We start from the raw sequence: 20,817 nt of genomic DNA on the forward strand, positions 1-20,817 counted from the left end.
TGATCCAAAGGCAAAGGAAGCCAGGGACTAAGCCAAAGGAGGAGCACAGACGGGAGCACAGACCCTGAAGTGACCCTTCTTTGAATCTCTTAAAAATCTGCCTAACCAGAATGTGGCATGGTGTGTAGCCAATATGTCAGGGATACCCCAGCGTCCCTCTTCCCTTTCACCTGTGTTCCTCGTTCCTCGAGGAGGGGCGGGGGTGGGGGTTCACCATGGGTGAGGGTGGGAAGCAGGTCGAGAAACTCCCTTGACTCAGGATGCCTCTGGCAGATGGTCCTGCACCTCCTTTCTGTCTGCTCTGCTGTACAACACAGCAGCGAGGGCTCAGACTGCTGTCCCAGGAGGAGAGAGAGAGAGAGAGCATCTTCGACCTCCTGGGAATTCCCTGCCTCTCACCTACCCAGCTGTCACATGCATCCTACCTTCAAGCTAACTGCACCCACTTGCCTCTGAACAGACTCCGCTTCTCCAGCTCCTTCCCTGAGTCTGGAACACTCTCCTTCCCCATGGGTAGCCTCCCCTGTCTTAAAAACCCAACCAGAAAGTCACCTCCTTTATGAAGTTTCCCTGGGCTAGCCCACAGACTTGACCTCCAATCTATAGCCTTTCTTTGGGCCATCCTTGTGATTCTTACAGCAGAAAATGTATAGTAGCTTTCTGTGATGTGGTTTATCTTCTTTCATATACTCTGAGCTGTTCCGGAAGACGGACTGTGCCTCTCCCACGCCCCAGTGCCTTCTTGTCAGCTGAACGAGGGATACAAGGGAAGAGCCCAAGCCTAGGTATCAGAGGACCCAGAGTCTAGACTCTGTTTTCCTCATTAACTAGCTATTAGTTAGTTAATGAACCTGACAGCCCTGGGCCGTGGTTTCCTGCTCTGTAGAATGAGGAGTTAGAATGATTGAGATCTTTAGTCTCCCTTCTGTTACTGGCACTCCATGACCTTGAGCATTTGCTGGCAACCCGGCCTGTAGGTATAAAAAATGGGCCACTCCTAGCCTCGCAGCTCTTGATCAGTTAAACAGTCTCTGGGCTGAGAAAGGGGAAGGACAAAGGAGATATGAGAGCGAGGGGGTAAAATGTGGAGGTGCTGACCCCTGGGAGCACGGCTCCCCACAGGGATCACTTCCCTCTGTGTGTGTGTGTGTGTGTGTGTGTGTGTGTGTGTGTGTGTGCGCGCGCGCGCGTACAGCCGTTTTGCTTTGCCGTCTGTGATGACAAAGCAGCACTGAGGTGACAGCCAGGACTCAGAGCAAAAGAGGTACATCTTGATAAGCCGTCTGCTGCCTGTGGCCTTATTGAGGCTCTTTGTTAGGTTGTCTGACGGCCAAGAAGATCGTAAAGAAAAGCTGCTTTGGAGGAAAGCACGCGATCATTGTGGAGAGGCAGAGATCTTTGTGCAGAGGCAGGGATCATTGTGCAAAGGCAGAGATCATTGTGCAGAGGCAGAGATCTTTGTGCAGAGGCAGAGATCATTGTGCAGAGGCAGAGATCATTGTGCAGAGGCAGAGATCTTTGTGCAGAGGCAGAGATCATTGTGCAGAGGCAGAGATCTTTGTGCAGAGGCAGAGATCTTTGTGCAGAGGCAGGGGAGCGAGAAGGGCAAGAGGAAGTCCAGGGGAGGAAGAAGGACAGGCCCGGCTACGGGCAGGAGGAAGGGGATGTCATTTTTCCGCCTCTATCAAATTGTAGTAGGACCTGGGGGACAAAGGTCAGGCTCTGAAACAAGGACCAATCATGCCCAGATGAGAGGGGGAGGTCTTTTAATAACCCACAGGGGGAGCAGCCCAGAAAGGCCAGGTGCCTCAGATTCCCTCCACCCCTTTGCTTGGATTTCTCTGCACCAAGAGGTCTGAGCCTGTCTGCAAACACAGTACCATGAGGTATTGTCTCCTGCACACAGCAGGCTGATAGGAGGTACTGCGAGGGAGGCTGGCCAGCCTGGTGCTCCCCTGACATGGGGGACCAGTGAGGTTCTGACAATGGCTGACCACCTGAGCAAGCAGAACAGGACCCAACGGTCACCCTGGCAGGTCTCCCAGGAGAGAAGAAGGCTGGGCTCCCTCAGTGTCTGGGGTGGAAAAACGCAGTTTGGGTTGTAAGGCAGGAGTTGAACAGGACTTGAAATGATGAAAGCCATTAGGTAGAACAGACGGTTTGTTGCTGAGCAGGCTCCCATGCCCCTCCCTCCCTCCCCCATTCTGTCCTCCCCACCCCCCTCCCACCACGACCACCGTCAGGATCTAGTGCTTCCTGCCCTGAGGAAGTTCTCTTCCTCTCACCTGAAGTCCTCATCCCTTAGCGGGTTCCCTCCTGGGCCTTCAGAGGAATCAGAGCACAGCTCCATCTCTAGGGTCCCAAGTCCGAATCTGTAAGAGGGCGAGGCTCCAGACGGGAGGAAGGAGTTCAGCACAGTCCTGAACCCTAAAGGTAAGGGATGAGACTGAGAGATCTTATAGAATTCATTTCCCCATCAAGTGGCTGGCTCTGTGGAATTCACAAATATTTACTCATTTCATTCAAAAAATATTTTTGGAGCTGCACAATATGTTAGATACGATGCTAGGTGCTGGGGATCAGAACTCACTCCCCCTTGCCTACTATTAGCCCCCATGCCACTAAGGTGAGACAGGCAATAAGTGAGGACAAAATAAGTAAATCATGTTCCTGAGAAATTAAAAAGTGATGAAATGAGAATGAAAGGTGAAGAGGTGGGCTGCTCTATCTGGAGAGGTCAGGGAAAAAGCCTCCGTAGGAGGTGATGTTTGGGCTGAGATCCGATGATGAGAAGGAGCCAGCCATGTAAAATCCTAAGGGAGGAGCATCCCAGGACGGAAGGACAGCTGATGCAAAAGCCCTAGGTGGGAATGAGACTAGCATGTTTGAGGGAGAAGATAATTCAGGTTGAAATCAGAGAGAACGGCAGGGCCGGCTCCTTATGGGGTTTGAGGCTATATTACAGAGGAGTTTAGATTTTGCTCCAAGAGCAGTGGAAAGGCATTGGAAGGTTTTAAGTAAGGGAGTGATGTGATTTGATCTTCAGAAAGATCACTGTCATGGCTCTTGGAGAACGGATCACAGAGGGGCTGCACATCACAGAAGGTCCAGCACATTAATCCAAGTGAGAGATGCTGGTTTGGCCCAGGGTGGAGCAGACAGACTTACTGTGTTTTGGAATAAGGTCTGCAGAACTTGGACGGGATAAGGGAAAATGATTACAATTAAGTGGAATATGCCCCAAATGGGGAAGTCTCAATGAGGGTCACATTTTGGGGAGGAAAAGCCCAAGCTCGGTTTTGAACATGTGAAGTTTGAAATGCTCTTGGTGACTCAAATGTGGAGATGTAGTAAGCAGTTGGAATGTCCTCAGTTCTGCGAAGGATCCCAGATACGAAGGACCCAGAGCTTGTCTTAGAGGAGCTTATGCACCAGCTGTGGGACCGAACCTAGGGGGAGACAGTCTGCTTTGTTCCCCTCCCATTTCTACACAAGAGTCTCAAAAACCTGTTTCCTTTCTTTTTTTTTTTTTTCAAAAACCTGTTTCCTTAGGGAAAAACAAGCCCCCACTCTCTCAAGACTCTGTGATAGAATCATAGAATTTCTTCTAGCTCGGGAATGTCATGATTCTATGCACCTTGGCTCTGAGCAAGCAGGTAGAGAGGCAGAGTCTCCCTCGAGGAATAGGCTGAAAGCTCTTTGACCAAGGAAGCCAAGGACAGGGGTAAATAAGCTTTCCTAAATCCCAAAGATTTGATCATTCTAAGCATTAGTGTGATGGCTCTCTGACAATTTTTAGAAGGTTCCTCTTCTTTCACTCAGCCTTTTTCTTTTTTTTTTTAACTTTTTATTGTTATGTTAATCACCATATATTACATCATTAGTTTTTGGTGCAGTGTTCCATGATTCCTTGTTTGTGCATAACACCCAGTGCTCCACACAGAACGTGCCCTCCTCAATACCCATCACCAGGCTAACCCATCCCCCTCCCCATCACTCAGCCTTTTTCTACAGGTGAAAGAAATTGTCTCAAATGAATATCAAGGGTGGTCTTAAAAGGAAGAATAAGAGGAAGAGACTGAGGAGTCCCCTGCAGGGATGGAGGGAACCGTGAGCGGGTGGAGGATATGTGACAACCAGCACTGGGCCCTCCAGCACAAGCCTTGAGTGTGGATTATGTGCTGTCTGTGTGTCTTTTGTTTCTGTCATGACCAAGAAGTCCATGTACCTGTGCCCTTCCCACCCACTCCTTTCAGCCTGCAGACCTTGAAGCAACAAAGGAGTGCGCAGGGAACTCAAATGTTCCCACATTGTAAGACCTGCTCGAGAAAGCTAGCCATACTTTCAGCCACAGAACTGTCATGAGACTCCCTGGGTGGGGGGGAGAAGGGGCCTCTCAGGGCCCTGGTTCTATCATCTGTAACTGCACGAGTTCTAGAATTGCATTATCCAACATGGTGACCACCAGCCACATGTAGCTATTTAAATTTAAAATTAATTAAAATTAAATAAAATTCTAAAATTCAGGTCCTCAGTCATAACAGCCACATTTCAAGGGCTCGATAGCCACACGTGACTAGTGGCTACTGTATGAGACAGTGCAGAGCTAGAACAGCCCCATCGTTTCGGAAAGTTCAATCAGACAGCATTGCTTTACAATAGTGGTTCCCAAACTATGGTTCCTGGACCAGTAGCATCAACACCATTTGGGAGTACTTTAGAAATACGAATTCTCAGGCCCCACCCCAGACATGCTAAATAAGAGACTCTGGGGATGGGGACAAACCTTCCAGATAATTCTTTTTTTTTTTTAAGATTTTATTTATTTATTGGAGAGAGAGAGCGCGCACAAGCAACGGGAAGGGGCAGAGGGAAAGGGAGAAGCAGGCTTCCCTCTGAGCAGGGAGCCTGATGCGGGGCTCAATCCCAGGACCCTGGGATCATGACCTGAGCCGAAGGCAGACACTTAACCAACTGAGCCACCCAGGCGCCCCATTCCGGATGATTCTAACACATGCCAAGTTTGAGAACCAAAGCTCTAGTGTAGAATAATATTCTCTCCCACTGTCCATTTGAGCCTCCACAATCTTTTACCCATTCAGCCTTCCTAGGGCAAGTGTAATCATGACTCATTTTATAACCAAAGAAACAAATCCAAAGATCACAGCTCTGTCTAACCCAGGGCCAGAACTCTGGCCCCTTGACCCTTCCTTGGTCTCATTTTTTTTCATCAAACTTGTCTAGGATCATTCCTAGATCATTGAAAAAAAACAAAAGGCTACAATTCTATATCTCTGTGCCGGAACTCCAGTCCATTTAGAAGAGCCAGCTGCTGAGTTTTGGGAAGTGAGAATGATCGTGATGGAAAATCTCTCCACTGAGTGGCCACCGGGATGATTAGAACGTGTCATGAATGTGGCAGAGCAGTGGGGAACCCAGCTCCACTCCCACTGTATGGACGAGGGAGCCGCGGCCCAGATGGGAGACTGCTCACTCGTATCCACCAGCTCCTTCCTGGCCACTGCAACCCAAGTCAGGCCTGCAGAACAGAGAGGTTAAGAGCCTTAGAGCCAGACTCCGGCTGCGTCCTGGTTCCATCTTTCGGGGCCGGGTGACTGAGGCAAGCTGGTAATCTCTGCAAGCCTCCATTTCCTCCTCTGTGAAGCCCCAATAAGAATAGAACTGCTCTGCTGTGTGGATGAAATAAGCCCATGGATGTGAAGGTGCCTGGTACTCAAAATTTTCGATGTTATTATACCAGACAGTAGGAAGTCGACCTAGTTTTTCTATGCTTTTTCTTTTCAATATAACCTGCCTTTGCTTTGTGTTCTCTGAGCCCAGAGTTCTCTTAGCACGTGAGCTCCAGCTTGCGTCCTCCAAGCCTATTTGGGAACCAAAGAGGCATGGGTAGCCCCTTGTAAGTGGCGTCACCAAAGGGTAGTTTTTACCAATTGGTAGCATCTCTGGTTTTCTGGAACCTACCTGCAAACCTGAGTAAAGCTGATCACAACTTTCAGCAAGGAAAGAGGCTTCTTACCAAGTGGGGGAGACCCCGAGCAGGGATTAGGTACAAGAGAGGCTGTTGTGTCAGGCTTGAGATCTAGAAAGCCCTGTGAGGGGCCCTGAATTCCAGTCTCAGCCCGCCACTTTTGGTCCCGAGACCTTAACAGATGGCTCAGTCTCTCTACCTCTGTCTTTCCATCCTTGGGAAAAAGGACAATGATGTGCCCAGTCCACCTGCCTTGAGTTTCCAAAGATCAGAGGATGAGTGCCATCTTATTGTTCTCTAGAACCTGGGCCTCATCTTTCTCTGGAGGTATTTTCTAGTATTATCTGCTGTGAAGAGACAGAAGCCACCAGTCTGTCTGCATTTCTCCCCCTCCCCCACTCCCCCAGGAGCCTCGGCTCGGCTCTCACAGGCTGCCATCTGACCCAGCTGACCGGTGCTACCTCTCCCCTCGGTTCCTGCTGATGCACCTCTTCTCTCTAACCTCAATCTACTTTCTTCTCTCGTTGTCTCTTCCTTCCCAACACCCCCTCCCCAAAAACACACCCATGGTTTTGGCCACCCTCTTCCCACTTCCTTGTAGCGGTGGGCGTCCAAATGAGGCTGGAGTTCCTGCAACGCACATTCTGGGCAGCGACCCGGCAGGTGGGTGTGATGGTGCCAGATCAGGGTCAGGGGACCGGTCTGACACGTCCGCAGTGAGGAGGGCTGTCTCCTCCGGCTGCCCCACTGCCTCTCGGCCCCCTTCGGGGCCCTAGCTCAGCTCTCCCGGATCCCTTCCTTCTCTGCCTATCTCAGCTCCCCATACCTCTGCCTGTGGCCTCATCTCTGCTCCTGGCCTGCCTCACCAGGGGCTCTCCTCCGCTCAGCCCCGGGAATGGGCAGGACTTGGTATTCCCACCCGTCCTGCCCCACCAGGCAGAGTAGGAGAGTGGGCCCTGGGTCCCTCTAGCCAGGACCCAAGCCTGGACTGCTGTCCATCCACAGGGCTTCCCACCCAACCCGTTCCTTCCCCGCCTCTGCTCTCCGCTCCCCAGAGCCCTCTGTGCACCCCGGGTCTCTTCGCTGTCCCCCTCAAGCTCCTCCACCAGAATCTGCCCCTCTGGTCCATGGCCCCATCTGCTTTTTGCTGCCTCCTCACTTTGAGCAGGTTTGGGAAACCACAGCATAAAGATGGAGGGGATGGGCTGGGAAGGGGCACCGGCCCCGTAACCTAGGGTCACCCTCCCCACCATATAGGATCACAAAGTACGGGAGCCTCTGAAGCCACCCCAGGAGGCTTCAGGTGCCATGCGGCTGACCGCCAACCCTCACACATGGGCTGCTGGGGCCGCGGCTCCCTCGGGTGTGGCCAAACCCCTGTGCAGGGGCTGCTGACAGCCGGGGGGCCTGCTTCTCGGCATCCTGAGCCACAGACACACAGCTTCACACACGCATACACAGCACACGTCTGTACCGTACACACGCACATACACCAAGCACACATACACCCAGCACATACGACACACACCACACTCACACCACATGTACCATACACCCAGCACGTACAACACACATCGCACTCACACCACACGTACCATACACCCAGCACACACAGTGTATGCGCACGCACACACGTCAGTGTGCCATAAACACACATCCACCATTCCCCACACCACACGAATGTAACACACACACAACACAGGCATGCTCACACACTGCATGTCCCCCGCGTCAACACACATGTATGCAGAGGTACACACCATGCACAGTTTCTCTTTCTTCCAGTGCAGCACTGTGGACGGACCCTGCCCGGAGAGCTGCCAGGACAGTGTAAGTTCTCCCCCAGGGGGAAGGGCGGGGGACTGGGAACCATGGGCCCCTCAACCACATCCTCCTAACGGGCCAGCTCCCCTCCTTCCCCTGCCGTGCTGGGCCACAGAAGGTGCCTTCGCACTAGACATGGAGGGCTCCCCACACGCCAGGCCAGGACCAGCAGTCAGAGCCTGGCCATGACCTCCTTCCTGGTTTCTCCCCAGGAGCTGGACTGCTTCGTCATCGACAACAACGGGTTCATCCTGATCTCGGAGAGGTCCCAGGAGGTAAGGTGTCAGGAAGCGGAAGGAGGGGGGAGTCAGGTCATCCCGCAGCCAGGCCAGTCAAGAAAAGGGCTAATGGTGGTTACTAATGGCAGCTCAGGGCACCAGGAAGTAATGGTGGCTTAGGACAGATTAGAGTGAACAGTCTGAAGAAAGCAGAGTCTTCTTGAAACCAAGTCAGTGTAGGGAGATCACAAACCGCAGACATTTTCCACTCAGATGGTCAGAGAAAATGTTACTTCTTTATTTTGTCTCTCCCTAATCCGACCTCATCCCACGGTTGGTAGGGAAACTGTCCACATGACGAGGAGAGGCTCAGCCAGGCTACACCGCAGGGCCCCGCGGGGTCTGTGCTCTAGCCATGCCGCTGACCGGCCTGGCCATAGGAAGCCTCCTCCCAGAGCACAAACACCCTCAGACTCATTGTCCCCCCCCATCACATTCCCGCCTCCTCAGTCCATTCGGGCCGCCCACTGGGTGGCTCATCCACAGAGCAGGGTGCCAGTGTGGTTGCGTGAGGGCCCTCTTCCGGGCCACAGACTCCTCGTTGTGTCCTCATGTGGTGCAAGAGGCAAGGGAGCTCTCGGGGGTCTCGATGATACGGACACTGATCCGGTCCCTAAGGGCCTCGCCCTCGTGACCTTATCACCTCGCAAAGACCCCACCTTCTACTTCACCTTGGGGTTAGGTTTCAACATGTGAATTTGGGGGGACACATTCAGACCATAGCAGCCTCCCCGTCTATCTTCATGGGGCCCAGAAGCGCCAAGCCCTTCCCACTTTGAGCTCCCTTCCTCTCTAGACCTCCCTTGAGGAAAATTCTATTCTAACCCATGGAGCCTGACCCTCAGTTTGTTGGGGGGACACAAAGGAATGGAGGCAATCCTCTTCCGTCTGTTAGCCTGGCTGCACACAGAGACTTGCCCCGGGCACCTGGGTGTCTCCCTGGCTCCGCACGTGCTCAGAAAGGCAGAAGAGAAAGTATAATCCTAATTTTGTATTTGCTCAGCCCCAAACTGGGCCCCCAAATTAATGCCTTATTTAGCCAAGACTCAAACTAAAAAAGAAGGCTGTTCAAACCTGAACCGAACTCGAATATATTCCCCTAAAGTACTTCCTTGAAACAAGCCAGAAGCACTAAAATGGCCTCCAGCCTGAGCCTCAAGGGAAGGGATATGGTATCTGCCCCAGTGCGAGTCTTGAACTAATTGGATATGTATTTGTTGGAGGAGCTCCACGGTCTGTGCCTCAGTTTCCTCCTCTCTGAAATAAGGGGACTGCACTACATGATTTCTCAGCTCCTCCTCGACCCGAGATTCCCAGGGCTGGGGTGTTGGCAGAGCCACAGGACAAGGTCATGTCTCCACACTGGCCTCTCCAGAGCAGGGCTTAGGGTCCAAAGAAGCCAGGGGGATATGGCAGGAACTGGGGCAGGAACCAGGAAGGAGATGTGGGAAAAAGAGCAACTGAGGAAGAGACACGAGCGGGTGACGGAATCTGATTCCCTGAGGAGAGCCTTACTCGGCAGCGCTGGGGAAGAGAAAGGTGGTTTCACCCGGGGAGTCGGGGGTGGGCTGGCCATCCTGTCGTCTCTGCACTGCTCATCATTCACTGCAGTCCCTGGATGGCTCTGCCTTTCCTCTCTGTCCCTCTCATGCCACCTTTGGCCATGCCACTCTCCCCTGGACAGAGCACCAGTGCATTTCGGCATGTGGCCATTGCTTGGGGGGGATATGGGTGATGACAAAGGCCAGCACCACCAGCGGCTGGGATAAGGCCGCCGGACGATCTGATGCTGCCCATCATTCCTGGGCTGACCCCTGCTGCCCTGGGGAGCCGAGACCGCCCTGTCTTCAGGAGTCTGGGCTGTTGGCTTTCCCGGGCCAGAGTTTCAGAGAGAGTGTGGAAGGCTGGCAGCTGCGGAGGAGACAGCCACGCCGGGCTCCCGTGCTCCAGGGCCAGCGCCAGCAGACGTTTCCTGGAAAGGGCCAGAGAGTGGGGATTTAGGCCTCACAACCCCCTGCTCTGCTACGGTAGCGCAGAAGCAGCTATAGACCGCATGTGAACGATGGGCGTGGCTTTATCCCCGTAAAACTTAATTATGGACGCTGAAATTGGAATTTTATATCATTTCTACATGTCATAAAATATTAATTTTTTTTATTTTTTTGTCCAACCATTTGAAAATACAAAAACATTCTTAGCTCAAGGGCTGACATAAAGAGGTAGTGAGCCAGATTTGGCCCATCGACCATCATTTGCTGACCCTGCTCAAGAGGCAGCCAAGACGGCCTTGCAGGGAGGGAGGCCAGGAAAGAAACCAACCCAGCACAGGAAAAGTGGGCAGGGCCATCTTAATGACAGACAACCCCCAAGGGGCTCTTTGCATAACCCATTGGGCCCCTTGGGTCCTGTTCTACCCAGATCACGTTTGCTCACATGTCTTCACAAATCATAATATCACTGGGTACAACTTTGGTAACGGTTATTTTAGAGACTTCTATTTTATAAAGTATATGTTTACTTAGCTTATTTACCCCTATTTTCTCAGCTATTATAACATTGTGTGTAGTTTTAAAAGCCATCCTTTGTAGAATGAAGCAGGGTATAAACGATGAAATTTAATCTTCTTAATAGAGTTGGGACTTTCCAGAAGCTCCCCCAGAGCCCCAAGCTCCCACTGTGCTTGGTTACCCTGCCTTCTGACACCACATTGCTTCCCCTCCTCCCCCACCACTTCGAGGCCCCAGGAAGGACACCCCCCAACACACAACCACCACCATCATCTCATTTTATCCTGGAGTTAAAATTGAGCGGCAAGGTGAGGTTAGTAACCTGAAAACTAACAGCTACAGAAAAGCCAGACTTTGAGCTTAGAAATACAAGTGAAAAACATTGATGGTGAGGGGACAAAGGTTCTAGAAAAGACTCGTGGTGAGGGAAACCAAGCTAGGGGAGCATAGGTTTTGATGGAATTGGAGAATTTGTGGGGCAGGGAGAATGGCCTTCTCTGGAGGGTGAGGCAGGCTGCAAGTCCCAGTCTCCTGGGTAGTCACTCTCCTGCCCAGCCCCTCCCCCAGGCCACTCTCTTACTGCTGGGACAGAGTTCATTCACTTTGCTGCACTTGGCTGCATCTTCTGGAATGAGGAACGATGCCTTTAGGACCCTGAACGCCAAGGCCCGGCATCCCGACCCCTGGATGAAACTCCAAGGCTGGTGCCAGGGCTCTGGGAGCAGTATCTTGACAGGGTCCCTCTTTCCTCACCCTGGACAAGTCTGACCCGGCCACCTGAGCTGTGTCTGAGAGGGCACCAAGGGAGTGATACCCAGGCCAGAGACGCCAGTGGTGCAGCAGCACCTGGACGATGCCCGGTACTCAGCGACACTTAGAGGCTGTGTCTGGCAGTGGCAGGGGCCGGACTGGAAGGCGAGTGGAAGCCCCATGGTGGAAAGCCAGGGGCTGATGCTATAGATCATCAGTCTGTTCATCCAGTTTGGCTTTTTGCTTTAACTCATTCATTCAGCAACTCTGTAACAGTTATCTATTTGCTGTGTAACAATCTATCCCAACCTGTAGTGGCTTAAAGCCACCTGCCTGACTGTCCACAGCTCCCGGGTATGGCTTCGCGGGCTGATTCTGGCTCAGGGTCTGTCCTAAGGCTGAAAGTGAGGTGTCAGCCAGGGCTGCAGTCATGCCAAGGCTTGATTAGAGAAGGGTCAGCGTCCAAGCTCACTGGCATGGTCGGTTCCCACGTGGCCCTCTCCGTAGGGCAGCTCACAACGTGGCAGCTTGCTTCATCAGAGTGAGCAAGCCAAGAAGAGCCAGAGACAGAGAGTGACAACAAGACGGAAGTCACCGTCTTTTGCAACCTAATTTCAGACGTGACATCCCATCACTTTTACTGTATTTTACTCACGAGAAGCGAGTTACTAGGTCCAGCCTACCCAGAGGCTGGGACCATTGTGAGTCGTTTCAGAATCACCCTACCAAAAGCCCCTCCTCCTCCCCAAACACACCCGAGTGCTGGCCCCCCTCCAACTCATGCATTGCTCCCTGCCTCCCTCTCATCCCTTAGCCTCAAAGTGGGGGTGGGGGGGGGCCTGGCAACAGCAGTAACAGCTGGGAGCTTGATAGAAATGAGAGTTCTTGGGCCCTACCCAGACTGAGGGGATCGGAAACTCTGGGATGGGGCCCTCCAACTGCGCTGTGACAAGCCCTCTGATGATTCTGGTGTGTGACGAACTCGAGGCTTTCGTGTCCGCTGCTCTTGATCTGGATGCACTTTCCCAGCTGGGCTAGTGTGCCAGAAAGTCCAGGCTACTCTTTGTCCTTGCCGAGGTCCGTCCAGGGGCCTGGGGAGAGAAGACTGTCCCTGTTCCAGATGCAGAGATTCTTCCCCAAGTCCTCCCCAGCCCTTCCTCACTGAGGCCCTCCTGCCCAGCAAACAGGGTGAGTGCAGAAGCCCCAGGGCACCATCTGCGGTCTGCCAGAGGGAGGGCCGGCTTGGATCTCTCCTGGCCCTGGTGGTGTTCCAGGCCTACTGATTAGACATTTTGTCCCCCTGGGCCTCTCTTCCAGCTCAGGGCTCATTCTTATAATAAAGAACTACAGATGACAGGGTTACAGCCCTCTACTGGGGCCTAGAAAGAGAAGCAGACAGCTGGGGCCAAGAGAGTGACAACAGCTCTGTGGATCTTTGTAATGTTTACAGTGGATCTGTCACCCCGGATTTGGGGACCCCAAGTGCTATCACTTGCCTGTGGGTAGCACCTACACAGGAGAGCTTCAGAATGGACCTCACAGGGGCAGCAAAGCTAGAAAATCAGATGCCCCATCATGGTGTCTTTCCCTGAGGAGTTGAATCTCTCAGAGGGCACAGCACCCTCTCCCTCCCTGCCCCCAGCCCAAAATGCTGACCTTGTCTTCAGACCAGGGCGACCCTTTCTGCCCTCACAGGGCCTCCGATGTGTGTGTCTTGAGCCTCAGCTCCTGTTTTCCTCAGCTCCCCCTTCTCCCATGCCCCTCCAGCCCCCCCTCCTCATGGCCTGCCTCAGCACATCTGCTGGCTCCCCCAGGCCCTGGTAGCAGAGCCTTCCTGGGGACAGGGCAGCTCAGGCTGGGTGCCTCCCAAGAAAAATGCAGCTGGCCACCTGCCCAGAGCCGGCCCATCATGGCAGAAGCCCCCTGGGCGGCTCTGTCTGGAGCACGGTCCTAAATGCCCAGCCCCCCCCTCTGTGGGGCCAAAGGCACTTGTCAAGAGACTGAGCAGCTCAGGGGAGCTGGCGGCAGGGGGGGGCGATACATGAGAAAGGGACAAAAGGAAATTGGTCCTCCCAAGGAGCCACTCTGGTAACTCATTTAATCTTCACACCCCTTAAGTTTTTAGAGAAGAAACTGAGGCTGTCCCTGGGTAAGAGGCTGTGAGACATCTGCTCCATCCAAGAGTCAAGGGCCCTCCCACCCACCCTCCGGTCCCCCTTTCCCCTGGGGACCGTAGCTTCACACGGGCATGCAGATTAGCCTATGCCCGGGGCTGCTGCCCAGCCAGCAGGAGTACTCATCAGTTCTGCATTCTCTGCCGCCACCTGCCCCATCTGCTCCCCGCACACACTCCTGCCTCATTACAGACAGAAAACACAGGCAGCCCCAGGCCCTTTTGGTGCAGCCCCAGAGCTCAGGCAGATCCAAAGGACCATTGCTTATTGGTGGATTGGAGCCCTGCCCCGCTGTGAGCAAACCTAAAAGGCAGGTAGCACTTTGGGGCGCAGGGACCTGGAGCTTCCAGAGCCCTTGTATAGCGCTGTGGCTGGAAAGAGGCTACAGACCCCCCCAGTCAGTCTGGGCGCCCTAAACCGACAAGGGTACTCCAGTTTGAGTGTTTGGACTTTGGCTTTGCAGAGTCAGGAACTAAGTCAGTCTACCTATTTGAGGCACTGATTCATTCTGATGAAGTTCAAATGAAACCACCAGCTAGGAATAGTGTTCTGCTGTCAGGAACAGAGCCCCCACAATAGAGTTTTAACCAAATTAAAAGTTTATTCTCTCACATAAAAGAGTAGATGAAGGTAGACCAGGCCTGCTACGGCCTGGTTGCCAGGCGTCCCCATCCTCAAGCTCACAACATGGCTATAGGAGTTCCTGTCTTCTTGTCCATTTTCCAGACAAGAAGAAGGGGAGGACAACAGCCATGAATGAGGTGCTCCTCCTACAGAGTCTTTTCCCTTTAAACAGATTCCCGGATGTCCCACCGGGCAACTTTGCTCACATTTCATTGGCCAGCCGTAGCCACAGGGGAGTCTGGGAAATGTAGTCTTTTAGACAAACACACGGCTTCCATAATTCAAGTCAGGACTGCCTTACCTAAAGAAGGGGAGGATGGATATGCTCTGTCAGGGTGACATATCCTAGAAAGTCACGTTGTCTATGTACAGAGGAGGGTACATTTTTTTCCAGTGTACAGGAGCTTGTCTTCTCAGAATCGAGTGTCTGAAACACAGGGTTGTTGGTAAATAAGCCTAGAGTTTGGAAAGAGAAGGGGACAGCCTTGTGGAAATTTGGGCCAGCCTCATCAGGAGCCTCATTTCCACCCCACTGCACTTTCCCAGGGAGAATACTCAGATCACTCATTCATTCCCCTGTCCATTCACTCACACATTCCTTCAGCAAAGATGCACTGAATGGTAACCACGAACAAGACACCGTGTGGTGTGTGGGAAGCAGGGAGGTAGATGTCTGCCCTGTAGGATCTCGCTGTCTGGTAAGGCAGGAACGCACACATACCTGGTCACTGGAACAGCAAAAAGCAGCTGATGGAGAGTGATCACTTGAGCTGAATGAACTTCACGTGGCTTCAGGGCGACACTTTGGAGAACAGCAGGGCTGGATCCCTCACACCTTTCCACTTGCTATTCTTTCCCTTAAATGCCCTCGACTCCTCCGTGCTATCCTCTGCTCTGTCCATTGCCCTGCTCCAAGAAGCCTCTCGGGCCTCAGAACAGAGGGGCCTTCTGGCCAAAGAGCGCACAAAGCTCAGAGAAACCTGCACATCCTATTCAGCTCTCTCTGGGCTACCCCCGCCTGACTTTGTCTTTAGCCTCTCAGTTTCCGAGTGCAGAGGAGAGCAGCCTTAATTAAGTCCAGCTGGAAAGGTGAAAAAAGAAAGACTTCTTGAAGGAGGACAACAAGGAAAGCTCCTTGGAGTGAGGACTGGGGAAGGGTTGTCAAAGGAGAGAGAAGAGCCAAGGCCCAGAGCAGCTCTTTATCACGTGGCCACCACATACGGAGCACTCGCTGGGTTCCAGATGCTTGGCACACGCTATCCCCTACCCAAGCCATGGCCACGCAGTGGGCAGTGCTAGAGCCAGGATCTGAATCAAAATCCGATTCCAAAGTCCAGGCTCTTTCCACTCTGCCATGCTGAGAAACCAGCAGAAGCAAGAGGCCAGGGCAGGCAGGGAGGTCAGCGTAGGGCTGAGGCTGGAGGGCAGCCTGAAGCCAGAGCATAGCAGCAGGCTTGAGGGTCAACGGACTTGGGGGACTTTGTGGGCTTGGAGGATAGGCCTGGCCTGGCACAGAGTGGTGGGTGCTCACCAGTGCTGGTTGATTGGGTCATGAAGGAGGGACGAGGGGGAAGGAGGATCCTCTTTTGTTCTTTAGGGAACGAAAAAGAGAGAGAGAGAAACCAAATCCCAACTGTGTTGGCAGCAGGGCTGGGGACTGGGAGAGAGCCCCGTTAGGAGGGTGGAGTGGGTGGCTGGGAGGACAAAGGTCTGGGTTAAGTCACTGTCCAGGAGTCCGAAGGTGAATGACAAACGCGCAGGGCACATTGATTAACTGGGGGGGGGGGGGGGGGGGGAAGGGAAGTCAAAGGCAGCTCCAGAACTCTCAAAATGTATTTGGCTGGGTGATAAGGATGCCAGTGTGACAGAGCAGAGGGCTGCTTTTGAACCTTCTTTGACCATGACTCACAGAAAGAGATACATGTTACATCTGATCCAGGACATAGACACACACCATACAAATCAAATTTCACAAAACCCTGTTTAACCTGACTACACACAATTCACACCAAACTGTTCAAAGGAATTCTGTGCCTTCTAAAAAAAAAAAAAAGAAAGAAAAGATCCAATTGTAACCCCTAGATTGATTTCATGGCCAACTAAGTGAAAAGCACTAAGATAGAGAATACGGCAGGGGAGCCTGTTAAAGGGGGAGGGAGCCAGTGAATGGGTACAGTTCTGATTCTGTTGAAAGGTATCTATAGGGGAGACCCAACCCACCCCTGAAGTCAGGAGCTCAGCAGTGAGCCCTGGCCGGTCCATCTCTCTCCCGCCCCCTCCCTCCCCCTCTTTCCCCCCTCCTCCCCCTTTCCCTCCCCCCTCTCTTTCTTCCTCCCCCTCCTCCTCTGTGCCCCCTTTCCCCCTCCCCCTCTCTCCCTCCTGTCTCTCCCACACTCCCTCCCCATCCCTCCCTCCCTATCCATCTCTCTCTCTCTCTCTCCCTCACAGATGGGAAGATTCCTGGGGGAGGTGGATGGCGCTCTCATGACCCAGCTGCTCAGCATGAGGGTGTTCAGCCAGTAAGTGGGACATGCTTCTGCCCGGACTGAATACACACAGAAAAGGCAAGAGCTGATGCTAACTGGTCCCGACAGATATCAGGATCCTGACCTCAAAAACCCATGGTGAAAGCCCCAAAGAGCTCCCAAAGCAACATTTCTGAAGCCGGAGACTAGACATGAGGTGGAGAGGGGTATAAGGTCATATGAGCCCTTAGAGGGAAAACCGAATTTGCTGTTCGATGTCTTTAAAGCAGTCAAAGTGCAGAGATGAAATTGTCTGATCGGCCCATCCTCACTCCCGCACCCTCAGGAACCCCATGAATGGGAACCCTGCCGCAAACCCCCCTGGGTGGGAAAGGATGGGGGAAGGTCTGACTCCCCAGATCCTGTTTCCGATTTTCAGAGTGACCATGTATGACTACCAGGCCATGTGCAGACCCCTGAGTCACCACCCCAGTGCCGCCTGGCCCCTGATCAGCGTGAGTGTCACCCCAGACTTTTCTTCCCACCCGCTAGCCCCAGGACCCCACTTTGGACTCAGACCAGAAAGTCCTGTCGCACCTCCTCCCCGCCTCCTCCGCACCCCTGCTCCCTGCCCTCAGCCTGCCCCCACCCCAGGCCTGAGCTAATGGGCCTCTGGCAGAGAGAGCAGACCATAGTCCCTGCGTTGCTTTGTTCCTACCCTCACTTGCTCGGGCTTTCACACACATCATAAAGGATCCCAGAAACGTCCCCAAGTGGCTCCTCAGGAAGAGAACTCGACTAGTCTTCTTGATGGGCATACAGTGCCCCGCCCCCGTACAGTAGGACTTTATCAGATAACTCAGTCGTAAAGGCCCCCTCTGCTGGGAAGGGATGGGTGGTGGCGGCAGCCCCTCCCCCCACCCCCAGGTGTGGTCTTCAACTGGCAGTGCCCAGGGGAGCATCCCTGCCCCGGGCCTGGGCTTAACTGTGTGTCCCCCCTCCTTCCCAGCCCATCTCTGCCCTCCTGACTGCTACCCGGTTGCTGGTGAACGAGCTCTTGCTGTGAGTGGGGTCTGTGTCTGGGATGGGGGTGGGGCTGGGGGGGACCTGATGCAGGTGTGCCGCATGAGGGAGCCCTTTGAGCACGAGCTGCAGGAGGTCCCCGGAACCCCGGGTGTCTGGCGCCTGCCCCCCTACACACTCTGCTCACCCAGGAGCCCCAAGCAGGGGAGAGGGTGGCCTGGAGGAGCAGGGCCGGACCAGGGGCCATCAGGGAGCGCCGGTGCTCCAGCCGCCTTGGCCCAGGTGGGGAGGGCATGCCGGTCTTCGGAGATTCAGCTCTGCGTCTGACAGGCTGCTGCTGGAGTGGAGCGCCTGGGGCTCCCGGCGTGCAGACCAAGGGGCTGAGGGTGAGTACACAGGACTGCAAAAGGGAGTGTTTCCTAGCAGAGCCATTTCAGTAGGAACCTGTCACCTCTGGGCGGATGACAGGCAGGATGGGGACTCCTGAGAGCCCATGGCTCCCACCTCCCCCTGCTGGGCCCTCTCTCATGGCCTCCCCCCTCACTCCTGGCTCCCCTCACCTCTCTGTGTCACATCACGCCACCATCTCGGGACACCACTGTTCCACGTGTCATCATTCATCATCCCATGCGACATCGCCACCCCGTGCCATCCTGCCCTTCGTTTGACATCATGCCCACCCTGTGCTGGGCCTCACTCATGTCCTGGATAGCCAAAGCTGTCTTCCATCACTGTGAGTAGCCTTCACTGAGGATTCAGGGGGTGTGGGGAGGGACTGCAAAAGGGGCCTGTCCTCGGCTCTCCATCCTAGGCGGGCATCCAAGGGAGGCTGAGCTCTCTTCATCCGGGGACACCCCTAACTCAGAGGGCCTCTCCCAACTGAAAGCCCCATTCCTTAAGGGGTGGGGATGTTGCCCAGATCTCATCCCACACAAGTACAGTCCTCCCCCAGGGCAAACAAAACCCTCTAGCCATCTCCTTGGGTGAGATCACTTATGATTCCCAAGGGGAAAGAGAGTGATGTGGCCCAGTGGCAGTGACCACAAGCAGGTAAGCAGCCGCCAGGTCTCCTCATGGAGCAGGAAACAAGGGTGCCTCCAGCTCACATGTCCTCCAAGCCCTCAGCAGCGCTCAGGGCTTGGGGGGGTGGGCAGGTGAAGGCCTTGGTCTGGTGACTGGGGCACTCTGGGGATAATTTAACTCCTGTGACCTTATGTCTGAGGACAGTGCCTTACACAGGCCTGACCACAAACCAAAGAAATGTCCTCACTCTCAGCCAGCCCTGACTCCAGACTGCACCCCGGGAGAGTGAGGCCACTTGATCTTTAAATGCAAAAGGAAGTCAGTGACTTCCACTCTCTGGGTAGCTGGGAGCTCCCTACCACACAGACTGTCTCCCTTTAACCGGTCCCTTTCAACCCCTCCATGTCAATAGAGCCTTTGCCATGGGGTTCTGGAACATCTCCACTGCTTGGGCTGTACTCCCCACCCCACTTTTGTTAAGAGTTTGGCTTCCTGATGGTGTCTGTGACAGGAACCAGGAACCACGTGTCACAGCCCATTTAGAAATAGGCCCCGCCTCCCCTTTGCATGGGAACACAGGCTGGGGGGACATGGCTCCCCTCCTTGTCGTGTTCTCTCTCTCCTAGCAGCTGCATTTTGCAAACACTGAGCATGATCTCCCTCAATCTGCTTGTTCAGAATCTCTCACCTTCAGGGCAGCTGCCCCAGGAGCTCCTCCCTCCTGCCTGGGAGGCCTGGTCCAGCCACCCATCCCTGTCCTCAGTGAACAGCGCTGGACTTGGAGTCCAAGGACATGGACTGAGGGAGGCCCTGAGGCCCTTTCCCAGCTGTGTGGAAGCCTACTCCACCCTGTCATTGTTGGCATTGTTACTATTGCTGTCACGGAGATAACCTACCCACACAAAGTGTGACAGGCCCAGGTGACAGGCCCAGCCCTGAGCCAGCCCCCACTGGGGACGAGGCCAGTGTAACAGGGCCCGGGAAGGAGCGAAGCCAGCCCCCAGGCTTCTGCAGTCTTTAGCCAGAGTGCCCACTCCCAGATTCCGAGGGGCCTAGACAGCCGAGTGCCCAGCAGCAGCCCTGGAAGGTCTGGTGGTACCTGACCAAGTGTGCAGAGCCCCCGACTGAACACCGGTTCTTCCTCTCAGTCAGCACTTCTCTGCCCGCAGACTGGCCTCCCCTCTTGCCTTCAAGGTCTAGTGGGAAGTTTCTGGGTCTGGGAGCTCTCCTACTAAGCCCTATGTGACCCTGAGATGGGGGTCTATGAAATGGGAGTGATTCTACCCACCCTCCCTATTCTGCAGATAGGCCCCGAGAGCACAGGAAATGCATGAGAAGTGCCTGGAAGAAACAGAAGTGCTGTGTTAACAAAACAGTGCTGCTATTTTGAACAAAAATAATGTCGTTCAGCCCGTGAACCAGCCCTGGTTTGCTTTTTGCTCACCTCAGGCACAAATGTGCGTCCTCCAGGACGGGGCTGCGAGAGCCTCAGCTTTTCCTTTTGCCGAGTCCTGTTCACTCCATCCTTTGACCCTGAGTGGACTCGGGGCACCACTGAGGAGCCGGAAAGGCTGGGAGCTGTGTCTCCCAGACCCTGGCAGTCAAGCACTCAGCCCTTCCTGCTCTGCTCATCACTGGCCGCGGGGCTTAGGGAGCAGCTAGGGCTTGTCCGGGAGCTGCATGTGCAGAGCACTGTAGCTAGACCTCAGGAATGTCACCTGTATACAAGGAAGGGGGGAGGTGTCATAGGATTAAGGGACCAAAATCTCCCCAAACCGCCCCTTGGCACTCCTCCTGCCTCTGCTCTCCTCTCACACCCTGGATATCAGTGCTGATTGGAGCTTTCAAGAGGTCCACGTCCACCCCTCTCCCAACCAGCCAGCTTACATTGAGGATCAGCCTTCCAAAGAGAGGAGGTGGCTTTCCCAAGGTCACGGGGCTAGTGTGCTAATCACGCACAACCGAGAGCCAAGGCCCCGGGCCCTGTCTGCTGCCCTTTCCACCGTGCTACCGTCCACTTCTCTCACTCCATTCCTTTTCCTTCCCTGTCTTCCTTCCACCCCACCTCTCCCCCACAAGCCCCGAGAGCTCGTCAACAAGGGAGCCCTCCGCATGCACGCGGACAAAGGGCTGTTCTGTTGCATGGTGCCGGCACCTGCC

At 54.0% G+C, this 20,817-nt stretch overlaps 1 protein-coding gene and 1 long non-coding RNA gene across 2 annotated transcripts in view; one reads left to right on the plus strand and one right to left on the minus strand.

Moving 5' to 3' along the window:
* Nucleotides 1-20,817, plus strand: part of CACNA2D4 (calcium voltage-gated channel auxiliary subunit alpha2delta 4) — a 130,819-nt gene that overhangs the window by 105,753 nt on the left and 4,249 nt on the right. The window contains exons 27-34 of the mRNA XM_025851828.2: nucleotides 6,591-6,652; nucleotides 7,775-7,819; nucleotides 8,026-8,088; nucleotides 16,595-16,665; nucleotides 17,051-17,126; nucleotides 17,621-17,673; nucleotides 17,965-18,020; nucleotides 18,347-18,367. Of these exons, the coding sequence (XP_025707613.1) occupies nucleotides 6,591-6,652; nucleotides 7,775-7,819; nucleotides 8,026-8,088; nucleotides 16,595-16,665; nucleotides 17,051-17,126; nucleotides 17,621-17,673; nucleotides 17,965-18,020; nucleotides 18,347-18,367 (447 nt within the window). The remainder of the gene's footprint in view (nucleotides 1-6,590; nucleotides 6,653-7,774; nucleotides 7,820-8,025; nucleotides 8,089-16,594; nucleotides 16,666-17,050; nucleotides 17,127-17,620; nucleotides 17,674-17,964; nucleotides 18,021-18,346; nucleotides 18,368-20,817) is intronic.
* LOC141371503 (uncharacterized) lies at nucleotides 9,509-15,350 on the minus strand. The gene is made up of 3 exons (XR_012376502.1): nucleotides 14,868-15,350; nucleotides 14,448-14,573; nucleotides 9,509-10,063 (listed from the first exon to the last, which is right to left on the minus strand). It is a non-coding gene; the product is annotated as an uncharacterized lncRNA (long non-coding RNA).

This window comes from Callorhinus ursinus, unplaced genomic scaffold (assembly GCF_003265705.2).
Source record: "Callorhinus ursinus isolate GAN/ISIS: 27379988/994484 unplaced genomic scaffold, GSC_fseal_2.0 scaffold74, whole genome shotgun sequence".
Lineage (NCBI taxonomy): Eukaryota > Metazoa > Chordata > Mammalia > Carnivora > Otariidae > Callorhinus > Callorhinus ursinus.